The sequence below is a fragment of the Anolis carolinensis genome, chromosome 1, assembly GCF_035594765.1.
Source record: "Anolis carolinensis isolate JA03-04 chromosome 1, rAnoCar3.1.pri, whole genome shotgun sequence".
Taxonomy (NCBI): Eukaryota; Metazoa; Chordata; class Lepidosauria; order Squamata; family Dactyloidae; genus Anolis; species Anolis carolinensis.
The window spans coordinates 249,607,280-249,628,112 of NC_085841.1; the positions used below are offsets into that span (position 1 = coordinate 249,607,280).

The following is a 20,833-nucleotide window of genomic DNA, read 5'->3' on the forward strand; positions in this document are numbered from 1 at the left end:
ATTTGTCAAGGTGAGATTTAATTTTAAGCTTCATAGGTTCCACTGCCAGTTATTAATACCACCTCTAAAAAGTGCAACTATTTCTATTAAAATAGTCTGGAGACCCTCAAAACCTTTGGACAGTGAATGTTTTATGTCTATTCCATTTGCTCAGGGCTTTGGTAGGAACTTACAAATGTATAGCGAATAAAGAAAATGGCAGCTGGGAGTGATTTGTGATAGAATCACAGAACTATAGAGTAGTAAGAGATCACAAGGGTCATCCAGTCCAGCTCTCCTGCTGTGCAAAAATATTCTGCATAATATTAATACAATATGGCTTTAAAAGTATGAAACCTTTGGGGGAAAGGATGAAAGGAAACCAAGGTCCTAAGATGCAGGAGCTGAATATAAAACTATGTGAGAATGTCATGATTTCCTGGTGGGTGGGAAGCAAAATAGGAATAAAATTACTATTCCAGAGTGTTCAAAACTATCAACATCCTTCACTCTGTCATTCTATCCTAACAGTCTCTCTACAAGTAGTTGTCCATTCCAATAGCTGCTTACATAGATTTTGACTATACAAGTGTCATCTAAAAGAAAATCTCTTCAGACCCTTGCTTCCACCTCTGTTTGTCTGGCGGCAACACTTGCCCTTTAGAATAGACAAGTGGAGCTAAGTCAGCATGCCTCCGAGCGTGCATTCAAGATCACTTAATGTGGATTGGTTACCAGTAAAAACTGAAGCTGTGGTCACTTAATCAGTGTGATTACTCAACACACACTCCAATCACTCTCAATTTGAAGTCAACGGCTCAACTAAACAGGAGAACACTCAGCCATTCAAATGCATTGTCAAGATGTATTTTAGAAGGTAGAAATGGAATGATGGCAGCAGCAACTATTTCCACCTCCTATATCATTTCAATACCTATACACATAATAAAAGTGAAAATCTGTATGTGTGTATGTGGCAGAGGTGTCTACTGACACAGACAGCTTCCCACCTCCACAAACAGCTACAACTTCCAGCACTCAGGAGGCACCCATGGCCCTCCCTCCCAAGAAACATTGAAGGTTATAGCAGGCACCATGAACATGTAGCCCAAACCCTGCCAATATCCAACCGAAAAACCCCACCACCCAAGGAATGCTTTCATTCGGGTACCATTTCATTCTAGATTTTATGTGTTTCCTCCACCACAGGCAGGCATCCCAGGGTTCTCCATTGGTGAGTAATTTGCATGACTCCGCCCACTGCCTATCCCTTAACCCTTTCCTACCCTTTCCTATGGCACACAGCACACAGAGAGGAATTTATTAGCAACTGGACAGACTGGAGGGATTTGGGGGACTGACTCAACAGCATGGAAGTTGTAGTTCACCCTGCATCAAATTGGACCCAGCCAATGATGGCCCAGGACCTAACTTAGCACACAGAACTCCCATGACCAATAAAAAAGGCAAGAGGCCTTTGAGGGGAAATTCACCTTGATTTATAGGAATTATAGTTCACCTACATCCCTAGAGCATTGTGAATGCATACAGCAATTGCTCTGCACCAAATTTGGCAAGCATACCCAATATGCTTACATTTGAATACTGGTGGATTTGGGGTGGAACTGGCCTTGACATTTGGAAGTTGTAGGTACTGAGATTTATAGTTCATCTGCAATCAAAGAGCACTTCGAACCCCATCGATGATGGACCAGGACCAAACTTGGCACAGAGAACCCCTGTGACCAAATGAAAATACTGCAGGTTTTTGGAGGAAATTGACCTTCATTTTGGGAGTTGTCGTTCACTTGCATCCAGAGAAACCTAGGAATTGTAGTTCACCCACACCTAACATCCAAAAACAAATAATGCCTTTTTCAAATAACCTGGTCATCACCGGGTCCCCAAGCTAGATCATAAAATACAACAAAACCAATTATGCAGCATATTCTCTTCCTAGATATTCTGTATCTCAGAGGAACTGCCTTATCTCTCTTCTCTTCCTTATTTATGCCCCCCACACATTTTCTCATATATCATATATTACTTTCCTTATCTTTCTTCACAAACAAATCTTCAAGGTGTGCCACAACTACAGCTGGTTAATATATGAGGAAAGAAGATGTAATTTTCCAGGAGTCATTCACTTCACTTACAGATGAAGGTAAAAGTCCAATAGAGGATTGCAAATATTTTCCTGTTATTTTATAAGGTTGAGAGAAAAGGGACGCGTAAAAGTGAGGAAATCAGTTTGAAACTGGAAAGAAGAGACTAAAAATATACAAGGCCCTTTCAGAACAGCATGAAAGACTTCGTCATTGTGCTGAGTAAATGTTTGAATGATTATTCTACGTATCAGGTTGCTAATGGTAGCGATTTTAACGGCTATGAAAAGAACAAATTTTTACTAAACCATTAATTACTTAAGAATACATAGTGCAAGCTGTGTGATATTTTAAAGGCAGGCAACAAATGAAGAAAGCATTGTTCTTTTAAAAAAATATACGTACTATATTCAGCCCTCCACATTTGTGGATTTCACTTTTGTGGATTTGATTAATACAACTTTTCTAGGAATCTCTTAGTTCAGCACAACTTTACGGTCAACTAGAGTAGGGCCCGGTATTTGATTCACATGTTTCATCCATGCTTTTGTACCATGTCATTCATTCGTATGGTACGGTACGGCAAACCTCTCCCCATTTGGATAAAGCAGTGAAACAAAAATGAAAGCAGCACAAAACAATTTGCTTTGCTGCTGTTCATTCCACGTGACGCTCCCTGAGTGGCCCTGGGAGCATTTTCTGGTTTTCTGAGCCAGTTTTGGCCAATCGGAGGAATTGAACGTTCCGACATTGCCATGCAAGGCTCTGGCTATTTAATGGGGTGAACACCCCCAAAGAGCTCATTGCAGGCACTTCCTTCTTAGCTGCTGGGTGCTGCTGCTGCTGCTCTGCCTGCCCGGTTTGTTGCCTCTTGCTTCCCGCAGTGGCTGCCTTGCAGTCTACTTATTCTTTAACCTCAGTTCTTGTGATGCCTCATGGGCCTTGTAGTCCTGCTCCCAGTGCCATCGTGGCATCGTTTTCACCGGTTCAGCAAGAGCCGGAATCTTTCCAGATGCCTGATGTTGATGTTTTTGCCCAAGAACCCATTAAAACAGACCTTGAGCAGCTCTCACCCCCTTTTGCTAGGAGACAGTCCTATACTGCAGACAGGGGAGTGAAACAACAGGTTCGCAGGAGTTTGAGAATTGCAGCTAAACAAGACACTGATTAGCCATGTTTCCCCTGGGAAAATCTAGGGAGTCTCACATCTGGAGAAAGCTGGGTTTCGTTTCCTGTTCTCTAGGGAAAGAGAACGCTGGACACCTGCTTGGCAGGAAAACGGGGCCCAGATATAGGTGCCTGGCACGGTAGGTTCCGTGCGGAGTCAACAGAGCAGCTTCAGGAGTGATTTCGTGTTTCCAGCCTTGTGTGGACTTCGCAAAGTCCGCAAATCCAGTTTCCTTGCGTTGCCTATCCAAGTATTCAAGAATTGCCTTGCCTCGTTCCTAGTCTCGGACCTTGTTCCTAGAATTAAGTTTTGCTTCCAGCCTTGTTGTAAATTTACCTTGGACCTTGAAAGACCCTGGACAATTCCCCACACTATTGCTTGGCAATAGTGTGTGTTTCGGTTTATTGGATTTTATCTTTGGACTCTAATATCATTTATTGGACAAAATATTTCTGGACTATATTTCTGGACCTCATTTGATAGATCTGCTTCTGGACTATATTTTCTACTTGTTTTTATTATTCTTATATATTTCCTTAATAAAGATATTAGATAGCTATTGGCCTCCGTGTTCAGTTCTTGGTGCTCCGTTGCCCTGGCGTGACAGTTCTCCTCTGCAGATCAAGAGGAAACCTCTCAGAATCAGTGGTATCTGAAGCCCTTCCTTTAACCTCAGGTCTTCTCTGTAGATCAAAAGTAAAATGTCTCAGAATCATTAGTAGCTCTTAAGTTAGAGGGTGGGACCAGCAGGGAAAGAGGGAATGTTTTTAAGGAGATTTTATATATAGAAAGAAAAAAATCCCTAAAATTCGGGGGATGACACAAACCTTGTAAGAATTGGAGAGCTAAAAGTGGTAGATATGCCCTCCATGTGTGGTGATTTGCACCCCTCTAGCCCTAAAACTGAGTGGAAGGGGAGCCTGGGCAGCCTGCCCATTGCCGCTAATGGGACAAATGCATTTGTATATTTATATTCGTATGGTGAAACGGAAGAGTTCATTTGGATGAGCACTGGTTTCGGAAGCAGTGGACGGACACAGAAACGGGGCCGTATGAATGGAACAAACAGAAATGGGTAGTGATTTTATATAAATGCACAAGACTACGATCAACTACTGGTGGAAGTTAAACATAGTGTTGTAGCATCTAGAGATTCCTAGAAAACACTTCTCCAGGCATTTTTAGATCCTCCATAATGATTCAATCAGAAGTTGATGATACAGGTGTTGGAGGAACTAGAGATTCCCAGAGAGGTGTTCTTTCAGATAAGAAAAAAAAGCAATTTTCTTTTTACTCATGGTTCTTCCACATTTATGGGAATCCTATGCTCCTAACCACAGCAAACGTGAAGGGAGAGATGACTGCATAATCAGAAACAAGATAATATCAGCCTTACTGTGTTATAAGGAATAGCCCAATGAGGACAGAATATATGATGATAAATGGTTTGGGACCCACCTACCTTCGTGACCGTGTTTCCCCTATGAATCTGCACGATCTCTTCATTCATCTGGGGAGGCCCTTCTCTCGCTCCCGCCTCTATCACAGGCTCGGTTGGTGGGGACGAGGGAGCGGGCCTTCTCAGTAGTGGCCCCTCGGATCTGGAACTCCCTCCCTAGGGAGATCAGGCAGGCACCCACCCTTGTTTCTTTTTAAAAGTAGCAAAAACCTGGCTTTTTCGCTGCGTATTTGAATAATTCAGTCCCCATGACCAAAATTCAGATCAATACACCTTTTTTCGCACAGGTCCCTTTGCCCATAATAAATTGGACGTCCGTCTCCCACCCCTTCGGTCGAGAAATGTTTGCACTTTGTCCTTTGGCCCCAAAGCACTTTAAAACTATACTATTGCACTTTAGATCAAGTGGCCCCTCCACGCTATCCCCCTCCACTAACCTGGTGGTCCATTTTATTTTATTTTAAACTCATTATATATGTTAAACAAGCTTTTATGGTTAATGTATTGTTTTGCTTAAGGTAATTGTTTTGTATCATGTTGATTTTACTGTGTTTTTATTGCAATATGTTTTAATTGTTCTACTTTGTCTAGTGTTTTCTGGCCTTTGGCCCATGTTAGCCGCCCCGAGTCCCTGCCCGGAGATGGTGGCGGGATAGAAAAATAAAGTTACTTACTTACTATGATTCTGATACAGAATGATTATCATCTTAATAGTGTGCTTGCCTCCCAGAAACTATCAGTGTTCTAATGCTTCATTTTGCTCAAGGGATTTAGTGAGTACAGTTCCAGTATAATTCTTTCATGTTAAAGGACATGTCTTAAGAACTATCTCAGTAGTACGAGACAAAAGGTCTCCTTCTTGCCACTGTCAAAACAGGAGTTCACTTTTAAAATGTTGTTTCAAGACTGCATGTTTCCTTCCTCTCTCTTTTTCTTTCACCCACAACCATCCTTCCATTCCACTGAGCAATGGAGTGGTTGGCTTTGAAATTGTCAAAGCACCACATGCTAAACCTTTCTTCACTGGTGCCTGAGTATTATTGACATGTTGCGTGCTCACAGAAGGCAGCTCTTTCGATAAAACTAATGACAAATGACAAGTTAATGCTTTCAGGCCCAAGAAGGAGAAGAAGAGAAATAATCATCCAAATAAAATCATGCATTGTTTGAGATTGGAGTAGAGCTTCCAAAGCAAGCTACTAAGAATTTCATAGCCACAGTGTATATTTAGAACTGGAGTGGGGCAGCCAATCTAACTGGCTGAAATAATAAGCCTGTTGGGATGCATGTTCATATCCATTGAAGGATGTTCAACTACAGCATGACAGATGGATAAAGATGCCCATAAAATCACTGATCTGGAAAGGGCCATTCGGTTGATCCAAGTACTTCAAAATTGTGAACAAAATAGAAATACGAGCACTGAAAAATATTGCAATGCTAATCCTTAAGCCTTCCTATCACGTTGTTCTTATTGTGCTTATGATTAGAACATTTTCCCAATATTACATCTCTATCCCTATAATAAATTAAGTTTCTTGATCAAACAAATAACTCTGTGATACTAATAAACTGCTGGAAAAGGGGCTAGAAAATTACAAGTGTCTGGAGTGGAGGTGGAATTTCTTACATTAGTATCAGTATACAGTATATATGAATGATATTTCTGTATTTGTTTGAGAAAAACAAAGTTGAATCCACTACAACTTATGTCTTCAGTCCCCCTACAATTCTCTTTTTCTTGGTTACACCAGGAACCCACCCATCTATCAAAATGTAATAACTGTATAGTATCCTACTAGTGCAGTGGTTCTCAACCTGTGGCTCCCTAGATGTTTTAGCCTTCAACTCCTAAAAATCCTAACGGCTGGTAAACTGGCTCGGATTTCTGGGAGTTGTAGGCCAAAACACCTGCGGACCCACAGGTTGAGAACCACTGTGCTAGTGCAATGTGGGCCAAGAATGCAAATTCCACTAACTAAAACTAGTTTATTCTAGAATATTTTTCCAAATTTTAGTGCACATGCTCTCAGAATTGAGTCATAAATAAGTGAAAATTCTTTCACAAAGTCCATGTATGGTTTTATTTCTCACTGGCATCAGAGTCAGCACACAAATAGATATCTGAGGAGAAATGCTATAAACAAAGATACTCTTGACTTAGTTTTGTGGAGTTCTCTTTCATATTTTCCCCCTATAAATTTTCAAGTGTGTTATGTTTCTATTCATATATAATTGCTATCTTATATTGCTAGGATCAGATGTTCTTGAAGAGAGTAGATGAGATTTGGGAGAAGATCCATGGTTGTATTCATAACAGTATCAGCTCCCCTCCCTAACTTTTGATTGATATCTTTGAACATTATATCATTCCAACAGGCAAGTCAAATTCCCATATTTAAGCCAGTGTGCTGAGAAATGGTTCATGTCCAAAGGCTATAAAGTGGGGTTTCAGTGCCCCTGCTAAAAACTTTAATAAACAACTGTTTAAATATTTCATGAGTTGTTTCTATATATAGCCATATTTTCTGCTGACTTCTCTCCACATTACACAACAATGAACAATAAATCACTATATACCATGCTTTTCTACAATGAAATGCACCATGCTGGCTGTTGCCCATTTTGCAGAAAATTGCTCCTGACCCCATTAAATGAAAAGCTTCAAGATTCATGTATATTATATATTTTTCTCCTCCTTTAAGAGAAAATGTGCTTTAAGATTAAAAAAACACATCAGTCATACTACTGGAACAACTATAACATTTATTTTGTATGCAGAGAGCATGGAGTGTGACACAAGTCCTGATAGAAGTTAAAAGAATAATTACCATTATTTGTCTAGTTGGCTGACAAATTGGAACATTTTCCTTCCTTTGAATACTTGAAAGAACTCTGTCTCATCACACAAAGTCTCTCTTTGATCTAAATTTAGCTGTTATCAATAATAATTTGACTATTCACTTCTGAATAGTTACATAATACTTTTTCTTACAAGGTAAAAGAATAAAGAAAATTGTCAAAATGTATTTTTTACTAGCAAGAAAGTAGGGTATGATGGGGAAAATCACCATTATATAATGTATTCTTTTTCCATATATTAAGTGATGGGGGAATAAAAAGAATACTCTTCATAAATGAACAGAGTGGACTGAACCTTAAATTCAGAAATTAAAACCAAATGAGTGCATTTTAAAATAAACAAAGATATGAACGAGGTTTGGACAATTGCAGACAGTTGCTTTACTCTTCTGTTTGTGTGACTCGGTAAACATCACAGATTTTGAGTTAATAACAGTTTGAACTGAGAAAATGATTCTGATGGTCTCTTCGAACTCTACGCTTCTAAAGTTAACTGATAAAGTTAACTGGTAAAGGAGACAGAACTGTTAGCTGTAGGTTAATCAATATAACCATTTGTACACAATGGTGTACCCAAGCGATCCGTGAGGACAGGTAACACAAGGGCATAGTCACATGCAAAATTAATTAAAAAGGAGGAACATATGAAATTACAACATTTTGAGATAGGAAATCATGCTGCCCATCACTAAAGCTTGTGACAGCAGGATGGCTGTGCATCTTCTGAAGAAGTATAGTGGACTTGAGGAATAAATGTGATATAGCAGGAGCACCAAATAAATTACTGGAAAGCGTGTACTTAATACAGAGAGAGAGAGAGAGAGAGAAAAGAGAAGGATCAGTTCTATTGATCTCTGGTGCTTTCCACTTTGGGGTGGGTTCAATTATGTAAGTCAACCTCTTAGTTTTAGAAGTGTCATGATAAGCACAAATTAAAACATATGAGGTTTATTCCCATCCCACAATTTTGAACATGGAGTATGAGTGATGTAGAGAAGTTTGTACATTATCTCCTGCCACTGTATCAGAATCACTGTTCAAGACACAATTCAACAAATGAAATGACACACAGCAACCTTTGTGTCATCTTTATTGCTAGTTGGTGGATTGCATACAACCTCCTGCCTCTTTCGTATACCTTCTTTCACCCCATCCACTTCCATTATTACCAACAACCACACTGATTCATAGTGTTGCCCAATGGCAGCACACACAGAGGTGTTATTCTCAAAGTACAAGCTCCACTGTGATCTCCATGCATGCCCATGTCCTCGCTTGGCCAATCCCAATTCTTGTAGCATATTCTTTGAGCAGTCAGATTGGAGACTGGTAGAAGATGGAGGAAAAAGGGAATCTGCCAGCAAGTTAGAAGGCTTCTGCCTTAAAGTGGCAGTAAATCAAAGAACTGCTTGCATTTTTGGAAGAATTATGCTAATTGGCTAAAGGATAGCAGAAGGAGTGGGGGAAATGATAATCTGCAGGCCAGACTGTATGGATCAGTAAAAGATTTACCAACAAAAACAGGGATATATTTCATAAGACGCTTAGCAGCTGTTTGCAGCCACACAAGGTAAACAAGGTTTATTAAACTAAAATATACTTATCTGACTGAAGCAACTGTGCCCTCGTTAGGAATGTTATGTTTGCCTTTTTAAATTATCTTAACACCCAATAGTTTTTCCCACAGCCATCCTCCAATGCAACTGAAGAGTTAAAAATAGCAGATGGAGAAAGTTCCTCACTCCTCAGTTACACAAACTGTTCTGTAATTTAAATCCCACTCCTTGCTTTATATTTTGCAAGAACAGGGGGTTTCAACCATAGCCACAACTAAGAGCATGGCAAACATAAGCAAATGACCAGAGATATTAAAGAGTATCATAACAATTGTTAATTAAAATAATATCTATAGCAAACATGAACAAATGGGAAAGAATATAAACATATACAGCTGCATAGGATACAGCAATTTACATCCAACAAGAAAACATTCATGGAGTGCTATCAAAAGTAATATAACAAATATGACTGAGAAATTATGATGTAAGTAACACTATGTGAGAATCTAATGTGACAAAGGAAGTAAAGAATAAATAAAGTCTGTAACAGTGTGCATCCCCAGGTGTTTTGGCCTACAACTCCCAGAAATCCCAGCCAGTTTACCAGCTGTTAGGATTTCTGGGAGTTGAAGGCCAAAACATCTGGGGACCACAGGGTGAGAACCACTGGTCTATAATAATGCAGCATTTGCTGGCTGTCTCATTGGTATCTGGTAGGTTATTTCCAAAAGATGTCAGGATATCTAGATGTGCTGTTTTTTTTGTAGGATCAAACATGGATTCATCATTCCTAAGTTTTCTTAGAGCTATTTAAACCAACTCAGTGTTACAGTTGGCTGTTGCTGCTTTTTTTTAGGAATGCCAAGACACTGTAGAGGGTGCCATCCTTAAAACACATGCTCTTACAGGACTGTATTTGTTGCAATTTGTTTGCTTGTTCATTTTAGCTTTGTATGTACAGTAGAGTCTCACTTATCCAAGCTAAATGGGCCGGCAGAAGTTTGGATAAGCGAATATCTTGGATAATAAGGAGGGATTAAGGAAAAGCCTATTAAACATCAAATTAGGTTATGATTTTACAAATTAAGCACCAAAACATCATGTTATACAACAAATTTGACAGAAAAAGTAGTTCATTGCACATTAATGCTATGTAGTAATTACTGTATTTACGAATTTAGCACCAAAATATCACAATGCATTGAAAACATTGACTACAAAAATGGCTTGGATAATCCAGAGGCTTGGATAAGTGAGGCTTGGATAAGTGAGACTCTACTGTAATTGGAAATGTGTATGGACTCAGTTTGTAACTGATGATTTATGAAAATCCCATTAATTTCGTAAGATTTTCTTAAGCAAGAAATATTTACTGGTAGTTTTGCCAGCTTCTTTCTCTAAAATATAATTTAAAGCACTTTGTATTTATTGGTGGACTCTAATCCAAATACAGACCAGTGTTGACCCTGCTTAGTTTCCAAGATCGGCTGGGATCTGGTGTCTTACCAGAACATTAAATGCTGGCAAGTTCTAACTGAGGAAGTCTCCAAGTATGAAATGGTCATACTGCATCAATAGGAATATAGTGACCAGGTCAAGAGAAGTCATAGTCCTACTTTATTCTGCTTTGTTCAGATGTCACCTGGAATACTGTGTCCAGTTCTGGGCATCATAATTCAAGGATATTGACAAGCTGGAACATGCCCAGAGAAGGGCAACCAAAATGATCAAAACTTCGGAAGCAAAGCCCTATGAGGAACAGCTGAAGGAAGCTGACAGGGACATGATAGCCATGTTTAAATATCTGAAAGGATATCACATTGAGAAGGGGACAGGCTTGTTTTCTGCTGCTCCAGAGACTATGGAGCAATGGATTTAAAGTGTAGGAAAGACAATTCCCCCTAAATATCAGGATGACCTTCCTGATGGTAAGAACTGTTTAGCAATAAAGTATGCTGTCTCAGAGTGTAGTGGAGTCTTCTTCTCTTATGGTTTTTAAGCAGAGAATGGGTGGCCATCTGTCAGGGGTGCTTTGATTGTGTGTTCCTGCATGGGGGTTGTATTGGATGGCTCCTGGATTATCTTCCAACTCTAGGATTCTATGAACTCTGGGGAATGGTCATCTGCTAATGACTAATATGTCCCTTTCACAAGATATCCCAGATATTTACCATATACTATTAACAGACTGTGGGCCCATCTAGAGTGATTTACTTTTCCCCCTTTTATTTTGAATCCAGCATAAAATCTGAAAGAATGGGTACATCAAGACTGATTGAAAAGTCACAGATTCTGTTCATGTTCTTTTTGTTTTTATACTGGATTAAAAGAAACGGACCTTGGTAGCTGGTATACATCTTTTATCAACCTGGGACCTGAAAGAAAATATGATGGGATAAGTAACATGGATATGAATCTCCAAAATAACACTGAATAAACAGAAACAATATATGGGACTTTCTGAGCTTTTTAATCAGTCTGGATGTGCCCAACAGGAACAAAATCCTGTGCTTTTCAATCAATTTGGAGCCATGCTGTTTTTGTTTCCTAGCTACTAAACATGTATTTTTGCAGCAGCTAATCTGTTTTGCCTACAGCTGGAGTTTCGTTGTTCTAAGATGAAGCACATTAGACTCCATACGCCTTCAAACTGTTGTACACTAAAAGAAAAAAGGTTATGCAAGGGGACTACACCTTAACCTTTTTTCTTTTAGGTATTAGTAGACAAAAATGGATGCCCTGATGATGCATATGTTGTGGCTTTTGAATTGTGCACTGTTCACACAAGCCTCTTTCATGACTAAGTACTTTAGCAAGAGCTGACCTTGGGGTATTATGGAGAACAAACCTCTCATGACAATTATTCAGTTCTGCCAAATATAGTCATATGCTCCAACACAGAGAACAGATTTTTCCTCCCACAAATAATTACACTTTTAAGAAATCCTCTTCTCCACAAGTGGCTAATTCAGATGATTACAGTCTAAGGTTCTATAATCTGGCGTCTAGACAGCCATGTCCTATACAGAAACTAATAAGATTTTCTCTTCTGGGTTGGTAATTAAATATAAAAAGCCCAAAAGTGAATTCATATATTCTAGGAATATATGTTTCAAACAAAAAACTCCACTCTCTATAACTAAGAGGGCAACACTATGCATAAATAGAGAAATTCTGGCAGCATTATTCAATTAAAGGTGGTCTTAGATATTTTCAGTTTTGAAAGGGCATAGATGAAAGAAATGCTTAATTCATTTCCTGCTATTGTTCTTTGCTCAACTCTTCCCACCAGACACAAAGATCTGCTCAACCCTTTCCTGACCTCCTATGAGGAACCAGTACTTGGAATACAAGTTGAGGGGGAGCAGTGACTGTAACTGGAAAAACCAAAAAGATTTAGTGGGATCAGAGGAAAAAAGCCCTAAATTGGGGTAGGCAGATGTGGTTGATCAGGGGACCACTTTTATGCTTTTGGGACACTCCAGGGGCCATATGGATGGCCAACCCCCCCCCCAAAACAAACAAAAAACAAAACAAAAACAAAAGAAAACAAAACAAAAAGAAACCAGATGTGGATTTCTCTATTTCAGTGTTTCTCAAACTCTGCTCCTCCAGTTTTAGACTTCAACTCCCACAATTCCTAACTGCTGGTGAGCTGTTAGGAATTGTAGGATCTGAAGTCCAAAACATCGAGAGGAGCAGAATTTGAGAAACATTGCTCTATTTCAATCTCCAAGAAAGCTTTACTCTCCCGACATTACAACTCTCATTCTCTCACTTTATGTCTATCTAGTTACTCAGTCATTTCCAACTTATGATGACCCTAAAGTGAAGCTATTATGAGGGTTCCTAGGCAAGAATTTTTCAGAAGAGGTATGCTATTGCCCTCCTCTGAGGTTGAGAGGATGTGATTTGACCAAAGCCATCAAATGGGTTTCCATGACTGAGCAAGGATTCAGACATTGGTCTCCAAAATCATAGTCCAACATTCAAATGGTTCCTCCCTGACTCACTTCATGTAGATCAGATCTTGTGAAAGGTCAAAATTTCCCCACAAACTGTTCCACAGATACATCTACTCCCTCCTCCCTGTCCAAGGGGAAGTCCCATCCCTTTCCCACCAGTGCACCATTCCCATGGGAAGGGTGCGTAGCTGGGGTGGGCCTGGGCATTTGGAGAGGCCTGAGCAAATAGCGCTCAGCTGAGGGGAAGCATGAGCTTGCCCACAAGCTGCAGGGAAGATCTTCGCAGGCTGCATCCAACCTGCGGGCTATATGTTGTGCAGGTCTGACATAGATGGTTGATTAGCCTCATTGAGATTACAGTTCTAATTCCCTAGAAAGTGTAAGACCACAACTCAAGGGTTTCTGAAGAGTCTACATTTCAGAAAGAAAAATGTACAACTGTATCTGTTTAGGGAATGTTTAGGGGAATTCTAGAACAAAGACTACAGTTTTGATAAGCAATGTACTCCCACCCCTCCAGTGTCACACTCAAAGGGAGATGACGCTCATCTTCACAACTGTTACAAAAAACATAAGACAAAAAGGGAAATCAGGCTAGAACTACAACCTGTTGCAAGGAAAGGGAGTGTACATCAATTATGACCACTCGGTGAACTAGATCTACAGGTGACATATGTCCTCTCTGTGGCAACTGTCAGTTGTAGTTGCTACTGAGTAGACCTTAACCAATGAAACAAACCTCTGTTCATTACAGATAAGAAGAAGCCCAAGGTCTTCTACACAGATGGATTCTATATGCAAGCAAACATTCTGACTTCACCACATAATAAATGAATATCCTCCATTTCTTGTGTAGTCTCATCGTTCTACCAATATGGCATACAAGGCATCTTACAGCTTTACTGCTCTCCCACTTGTTAAACATTAAAAAACACCAGAAAAAGAAGTTAAGTAGTGAAAAACAGAAACAAACAGCGAGTAAAAGAAAGAACAAACTCACACATTGGTAGTGAAGACTCCATATATCAAATCTTGTTCAGGTAGATAAAAAGTGCTTTGCAATTCATTGTAGTAAAAAGGGATTTCCCCAGAACGAGAGCAGTTGAGCCGCGCCTTCATGAAGGTCGTCCATGTGTCCTCCAACAGAAATCTTCCTCCAATGTCATTTTTGCAAACTCTTGCCACTCGAGAATAGACAGTTTTCCCACAGTCATGCTCTACAGCATTTTCACGAAAGAAGAAGTAAGTGAACAAACCGATGTCATAAGCAGCAATGAAGTTGGGCTCTGGAGGGAAATTAAGCCATAAAATACAGTGAGATTTACATAGTAAAGAGTGAGATTTACAAGATGACGGTGGGTAGAGAAGAGAAAGTTCATGGGAGAGAAGAGAAAACTCTAACAATACCTAAAAATATGGGCTGTCCTTACAACCTCATTCATCACCAGATGACTACAGAAACAAGGAATGTGTTAAATGTATGAATAAGCCACTGTGGATCAAAACACAAGAGACTCAAATGATTTCCCACTTCAATTTCCTTCCTGATCCTTTAAACTTTTTCATATCATAGTGAATTTTATGGTAAAATTAGTCTAAATCAGTCTTCATTGGATTTTTTTTTAATTTCAGGATAGTCTATGTAGCACAAATCAATTTTCAATGCACTAAAATAAATTATACTGGGAAGAGGATTGGTTGTATTTTTAAGGGGTCCCTGAACCTACTATAAAGATATACTGTCTAAAAAGTCTTGTTTCAGAATATTTTTACATATATGCCATGAAATAGCTATGGTCCCTCTACCTCTTCTATGGAATGGAAGTTCTTTGCTTTATGCTTGCTAATCTGTAGTTGGATAGATTTCCTCAGGATTTATGGTTTCCAAGCTTGTAAACAACAGCATTGCCTAGTAGCAGATCAACAACAGTGATTCCCTTAAGAACATCTTAAGCTCTGGATGTTCAGGAAATTTATATTGCAGGATAAGAGGCATGTGGCCTTAAAATTTATTTTATTACCATATTTATGATGGATGTCAAACAAATAGCTTATGTAGTACACCTTTTATTGACAATCATATTATCACACAGATATTTCCAGTCTAGGTACTATGATAGAAATTTTAAAAGTCTAGGCAAAAAATCTTCTTATGAAGAGTATTTCTCTTACTTATAAAACACATAGTATTTAAATTACATTTCAATGGTGGGAGATATCATCTTAGAGACCATTTGTAGTGCATAAGACATCATACTTTTCACATTTCATATGTTGGAGAATTTCAGATACATCTTGTACAGACCACTTATATACATCCCACTATTTGATAGCATTTCCAATACACTGCCTTAATTTCACAGAGTATTTCTAACTCTATCTGTGCATTTGCATTTCAATCAAGGTATTGTAAATTCAAAGCATTCTCACTCATTCTGAGGAATCAATATATGAGTGTAGAAGACAGCTATTTCAGCACAGTGAAACTGGATAGATTGGAAAATTATAGCTGGAATCAAAGCTTACACAGTGATGCTTGGCCTTGATCTAAGCTCCTCGAGTACGCAAAAGTGAGATACTGAGAATATGGCTAATCTGAAATGTAGTTTCTCTTTCTGATTTCTGTTAGGAAGCCAGGATTGACACTCTGGGTGTCCTTTCTGGAAGAGGCTGTCCTTCTACTATATTTCCCTGTACTGTAGGTAAAGGTAAAAGTTTTCCCCTGACATTAAGCCTAGTCATGTCTGAGTCTGGAGTTGGTGCTCATCTCAATTTCTAAGCCAAAGAACTGGCGTTGTCTGTAGATACATCCAAGGTCATGTGGCCGACATGACTGCATGGAGTGCCATTACCTTCCCACTCAGATTTGCATGTTTTCGAAGTGCTAGGTTGGTAGAACCTGGGGCTAACAGCGAGAGCTCTCCCCGCTCTCAAGATTCGAACCACGGACCTTTCAGTCACCAAGTTTAACCCACTGCCACACTGGGGCCTCCTCCCTGTACTCTATCTGGCAGTTAATCACTCCTGAGTGCCCTGGGAATCATTCTCTATAAGAGCTCAAATTCCAACTCAGTCAAGAATCTCTGTCCTTCTTCTCTGTTTTACAAAGAACAGCTGGATTCCCTTTCGGCATGTTTCCTGGTTTCTTACCTTAATTTGTCTTTCTGGCTATGTGCCTGAAGAAGACCTTAAACCCCCGCAGCTAATATTTCTACCCTGTCTATTTATACTTACATTTAACCTTCCCATTCATAATGAGATAGAAAATTGCTTTAGATGTCTGATTCAAGGAGGAAGGATCCAAAATGCAAAATGTACATTATTGTTGTTGATAAATCATAAGGAGTTTCCCATGATACCTATATAAATTAGATTGCAGTCCTATTTAAAATCCTTCTACTTGATATCTAGCCTTTTACAGGTTATTTTCTTAACTGGAAAGTCAGTGAATAGTCACTCATGCAGTGGTTGTGCACAGGCCAGAAAGAGCTTAGCTACGTCATCTGCTTGTATACGTTAGGCTTGACTCATATGAGCTGTGGCAACAATCAATAATATAAATTAATTAGTTATAAATATACATTATTAAGTTTCTTTTAAAAGGTAGAGAAACAGAACTTGAAAATGCTATTAACTCAAAGAGTCAATGTGTCTATATTCATATAAATCAGAATGTTCAAGGACTGAAGGTAATTGATATTGAACTAAAATCACAGAGAACAGCACAGTCTGCTCTTTTCAAATGCTCTGTCAATATCCTCCTTTGCATCTAATATGGGTCACTGTCGGAGGTAAGAATCTAAGACCATTGATCTGGCTCAGTATATCTTCTCTGAGGTCTTTGCAGTTTACAGACTTTCCCTGTAGTTCCACACACCTGGAGCTGGACATTTCCAAGCAGAGTTAAGCAGTTATACTGACAGCGGACTCCGTTTGAGCTGAAGCTAACACATGCCAGCTCTTTCTTTCCTAGTATGTGCACTAGGAGACCAATTGCAGGTCCAACTCATCATAGTGGAAGAACAGAACTGGAAGCATGAATATTCAATAAGTCACAGCAGCAATGGTTGTTCAAAGTGAAAATTTTAGAGAAATCTTTTTGAAATTACAGTTCCCATTACTGTAGCTGGCTCAGACTAGCTCCTCCACTGTAGTTTTCTTCATTTCCCATTGCTCTACTGCTTGGGTGAGCTTTATCCATGTGTTCCCGGTGGGGAGGATGATTCTTAGGTATACAATGTACAGATCACACAGATTACTGCTTTGGAGCATGCACACTGATGAAGAGAGGAGCAGGCAAAATTATTTCATTGCTTAATGGGTCTCTGCTGAATTATCACGCATGGAAATCCATCAAAGTCATGAAGATATACTGGTATGTTACTACATAGGCAGCAACATCTGTAAAGGTTTTCAAGAAGAGAAAGCTCCTTGCAATGAGAACCTCAGTAGAACAGACTGTCCTCAATATTGTTTTTTTCCATCAACTAATTGATTAATTGAACAACCATGGAGCTAAAACACCTTGGTTAATCAAAACAAGAACAAAACAAACTTTTAAAGTCATTCTGTAAGATTCCTTGAGCTAATGGAGGTATGGTGTTTGCCCCCCCCCCCCCCAACACACACACACACACACACTTATTAGGAATTACATTGATGTAATTGCAGCAGAATGCGTTTTCAGGCTGCTGTGTACTTTACTATCTTCCTGTATTCAACTTTCAACAGAACTTCACTGGCATTAAATCTGTTGCATACGTTTATTGATGAACCACTTCCTGAAGGCATACAATATTACTATAGTTTTCACCCTTATATGGATTTGTATTGATAGCAAAGTATATCCGACCCACAAACTGGCCAAGGTGAGGATTGCTCATATGTGTTTTTACCACTAAATGTCCTCAGCAGAAAAGAATATACTATGTCTATACTACAGAGATTTTGTTGGCCGAGTCAGAAAGCTCAGCGTCTCACCTCTCCCATACCAATTTCTTTCAACCGGTTTAGAAATAATCTGTCTTCAAAAATTTCACAACAGCAATTAATCTCAGTGCACTGTGTATAAGGGATGCTATTCTCAAGCCACAAATTCCAAAGAAATCTTGCTAAAATTTCAAAGGGAAAAAAAACAGTCCAAGTTTGGTGGGCCCTTGGTATCTGCTGGGGTTTGGTTCTAGAACCACTTATGGATAACTATTTCTATTATATACAATGAAGTAGTAAAATGTTGTCCTTCGTATGAAATTGATTTTTAAAAAATCCTTTCAAGCTGTGAATGGTTTATTCTGTGGCTATGGAAGGTGTCTTGCCTTGATATTCAAAATGACTCTATTGCTTATAGAAAAGATCAGCCTCTGAATAACGCTCAGCACAATAGAAAAAACAGGACATGAACTTAATATGTATGGCTGCTTCTTGAATACTCAAAACTGATATTGCTACTATAGTTTTAAAGTGAGGGATGTTGGAGACCAGGACAAAAATCTTTGAATTTCTAACAAAGAATTCAGGATCGTCTGTATAACGTATTGTTATTGTTGTCTTTATTTCCCCCATGATTTGAACTCATGGCTGCTTATAATTTAAAACATACCAATTAAATAACATAAGAATATTTAAATAACATAAATAAAATATTCATCATATAGACCAATTGACAATGTACTCTTTAATTTTTTTTTTAAAAAAACAAAAACAGTTAAAATGCTGCAATTTAAAGTGCTTTTCTTAAAAGCTGCTAGTTTAAATAAAATTTAAATAAAATAAAATAAAATAAAATTTAAATAAAAGCCTGTTTAAATAAAATTCCTTTGTCTACTGCTCGAAGGACAGCAAAGACGGAACCAATCTAGGAAATCATCCCATGATGTATGTCTGTGTGGTAATATGCAAAAGAAGCTTTTTGTTTTCTCCAGGACTTTATGTTTAGAAGTAAATTTGAAGGTAACCACAAAACATGGTGTGCACTGCGAGAGACTGCTTTTATTTGATTGAAGAGGAGATGTCATAGGGGCCTACTGTGCTTGTTGTTTAATCAGAAACAGGCTCCTATTTCTCTCTGCTTCCACAGTATCTGCTAATGGTAAAGATGAAGAGAAATAATTGCAGCTTGCTTCAAAAAAGAAACAGTTTAGTGCAATGGTTCTTAACCTGTAGGTTCCCAGATGTTTTGGCCTTCAACTCCCAGAAATCCTAACAGCTGGCAAACTGACTGGGATTTCTGGGAGTTGTAGACCACAACACCTGGGGACCCACAGGTTGAGAACCACTAGTTTAGTGAAAGCTCAAGCTTAAGCAGAGCAAAAACCATATTTCAGAACAAAGTTTAGCTTGTATCAATGTTATCCCGTAACATTCTCCTGATCGTTCAACTGAGTGACAAGTTACCAAGTAGCACACCTGCATTTGTGAGTCAGCCATAAGCAAATGCCCTATGAGCTGACATGAACAATTAAAATGTTCCACTGAACATGTTGGCAGAGATGCAGCTGAACAGGCACTTATTTACAAATGCACCTATACCTGGGCTAGACTATCCAACAGTCTATAACTTTTGGTCTCAAATGATCAAATTGCAGCCATCACAAAGGAAAAAAGTGCATTACTGTGAGTGTTTTTTTAAATTAATCTTTTTGTTTATTAGCAATAACAAATGGTCTAAATACCTAAAGGCATCAGAGACCATCTGGTCTTAGAAGCTAAGCAGGGACAGTTTTTGTTAGCAGAGGTGTAGGCTGTATTTCAGAAGAAGGGATTGGCAAAAACAATCCTGTGTATTCCTTGCCTAGGAAATCCATGGGGTCACCATAAGTCAACAGGCAGTTTGAAGAAACACACACACATAAGAACATAATTTCATTTTGTCAGGTAAATGTCTGCAAGAAAATCAAGAACTAGAAAGGAGGCAAGTTAACTGAAGTTGATTGCCGTGCAAAGATTTGAGAGTCATTCCTTATGAAAACGTTGCCACATACCATAAGAGCAACAAAGCATTTTGATGCCAATGAAAAATTGCTCATGACATGTTTTCCTTAAATAATATGTTAATAATAGTGACAATAGCTTAGTACATCAGCTTCATCAACTTACCTTCTTGCTTCAGTCTAATTCTGGACTATTTATTATGAACAATGGTATCTTCTATTTAGCCATTCAATTATGAATTGCTATAAAGAATTGTATGTCACCTGTACTGTTGTTTTGATCATTAATTTTGTTGTGCTGATCATTATTAAATTGCAAATTATTATAAAAAAGTAAAGGTTTCCCCTGACGTTAAGTCCAGTCATGTCTGACTCTGGGGGTTGGTGCTCATCTCCATTTCCAAGCCGAAGGGCCAGCGTTGTCCGTAGACACCTCCAAGGTCATGAGGCCAGCATGACTGCATGGAGCACCATTATTATAAAAACCCGAAAAAGACCTTTTATTTATTTTTTAGGGTTTTGAGTGTCAGCACCAGAACACGTGGCTTTCTTAAACTAACAAAATGTAAAAGTGAAGAAACAGGAAAAAGTTTGATTATTTCGCAGACATCTGTTACCACTTCTTGCTTAGATGTTCTAGACATCTATGATCCTCCGGCAGTCACAGATTTCCATCTGTTTCCAACATACTTCTAGCTATTTCTCACACCACTACTGCTAACTGTGCTGTTACTATGTCACCACAAGTTACTGTAATTAAATAAAAAATTCCAGTTAATTTGAAAAGTAATTAATATAAGATTCAAT

General features: G+C 38.8%; 1 protein-coding gene across 12 annotated transcripts in view; it reads right to left on the bottom strand.

The window, feature by feature from the left end:
- The window catches only part of sema5b (semaphorin 5B), a 583,141-nt gene that overhangs the window by 163,394 nt on the left and 398,914 nt on the right, over nt 1-20,833 (bottom strand). For all 12 annotated transcript variants that reach the window (XM_062971530.1, XM_062971492.1, XM_062971628.1 and 9 more), the window contains one exon: nt 14,098-14,383. In XM_062971530.1, coding sequence (XP_062827600.1) covers nt 14,098-14,383 — 286 coding nt within the window. The remainder of the gene's footprint in view (nt 1-14,097; nt 14,384-20,833) is intronic.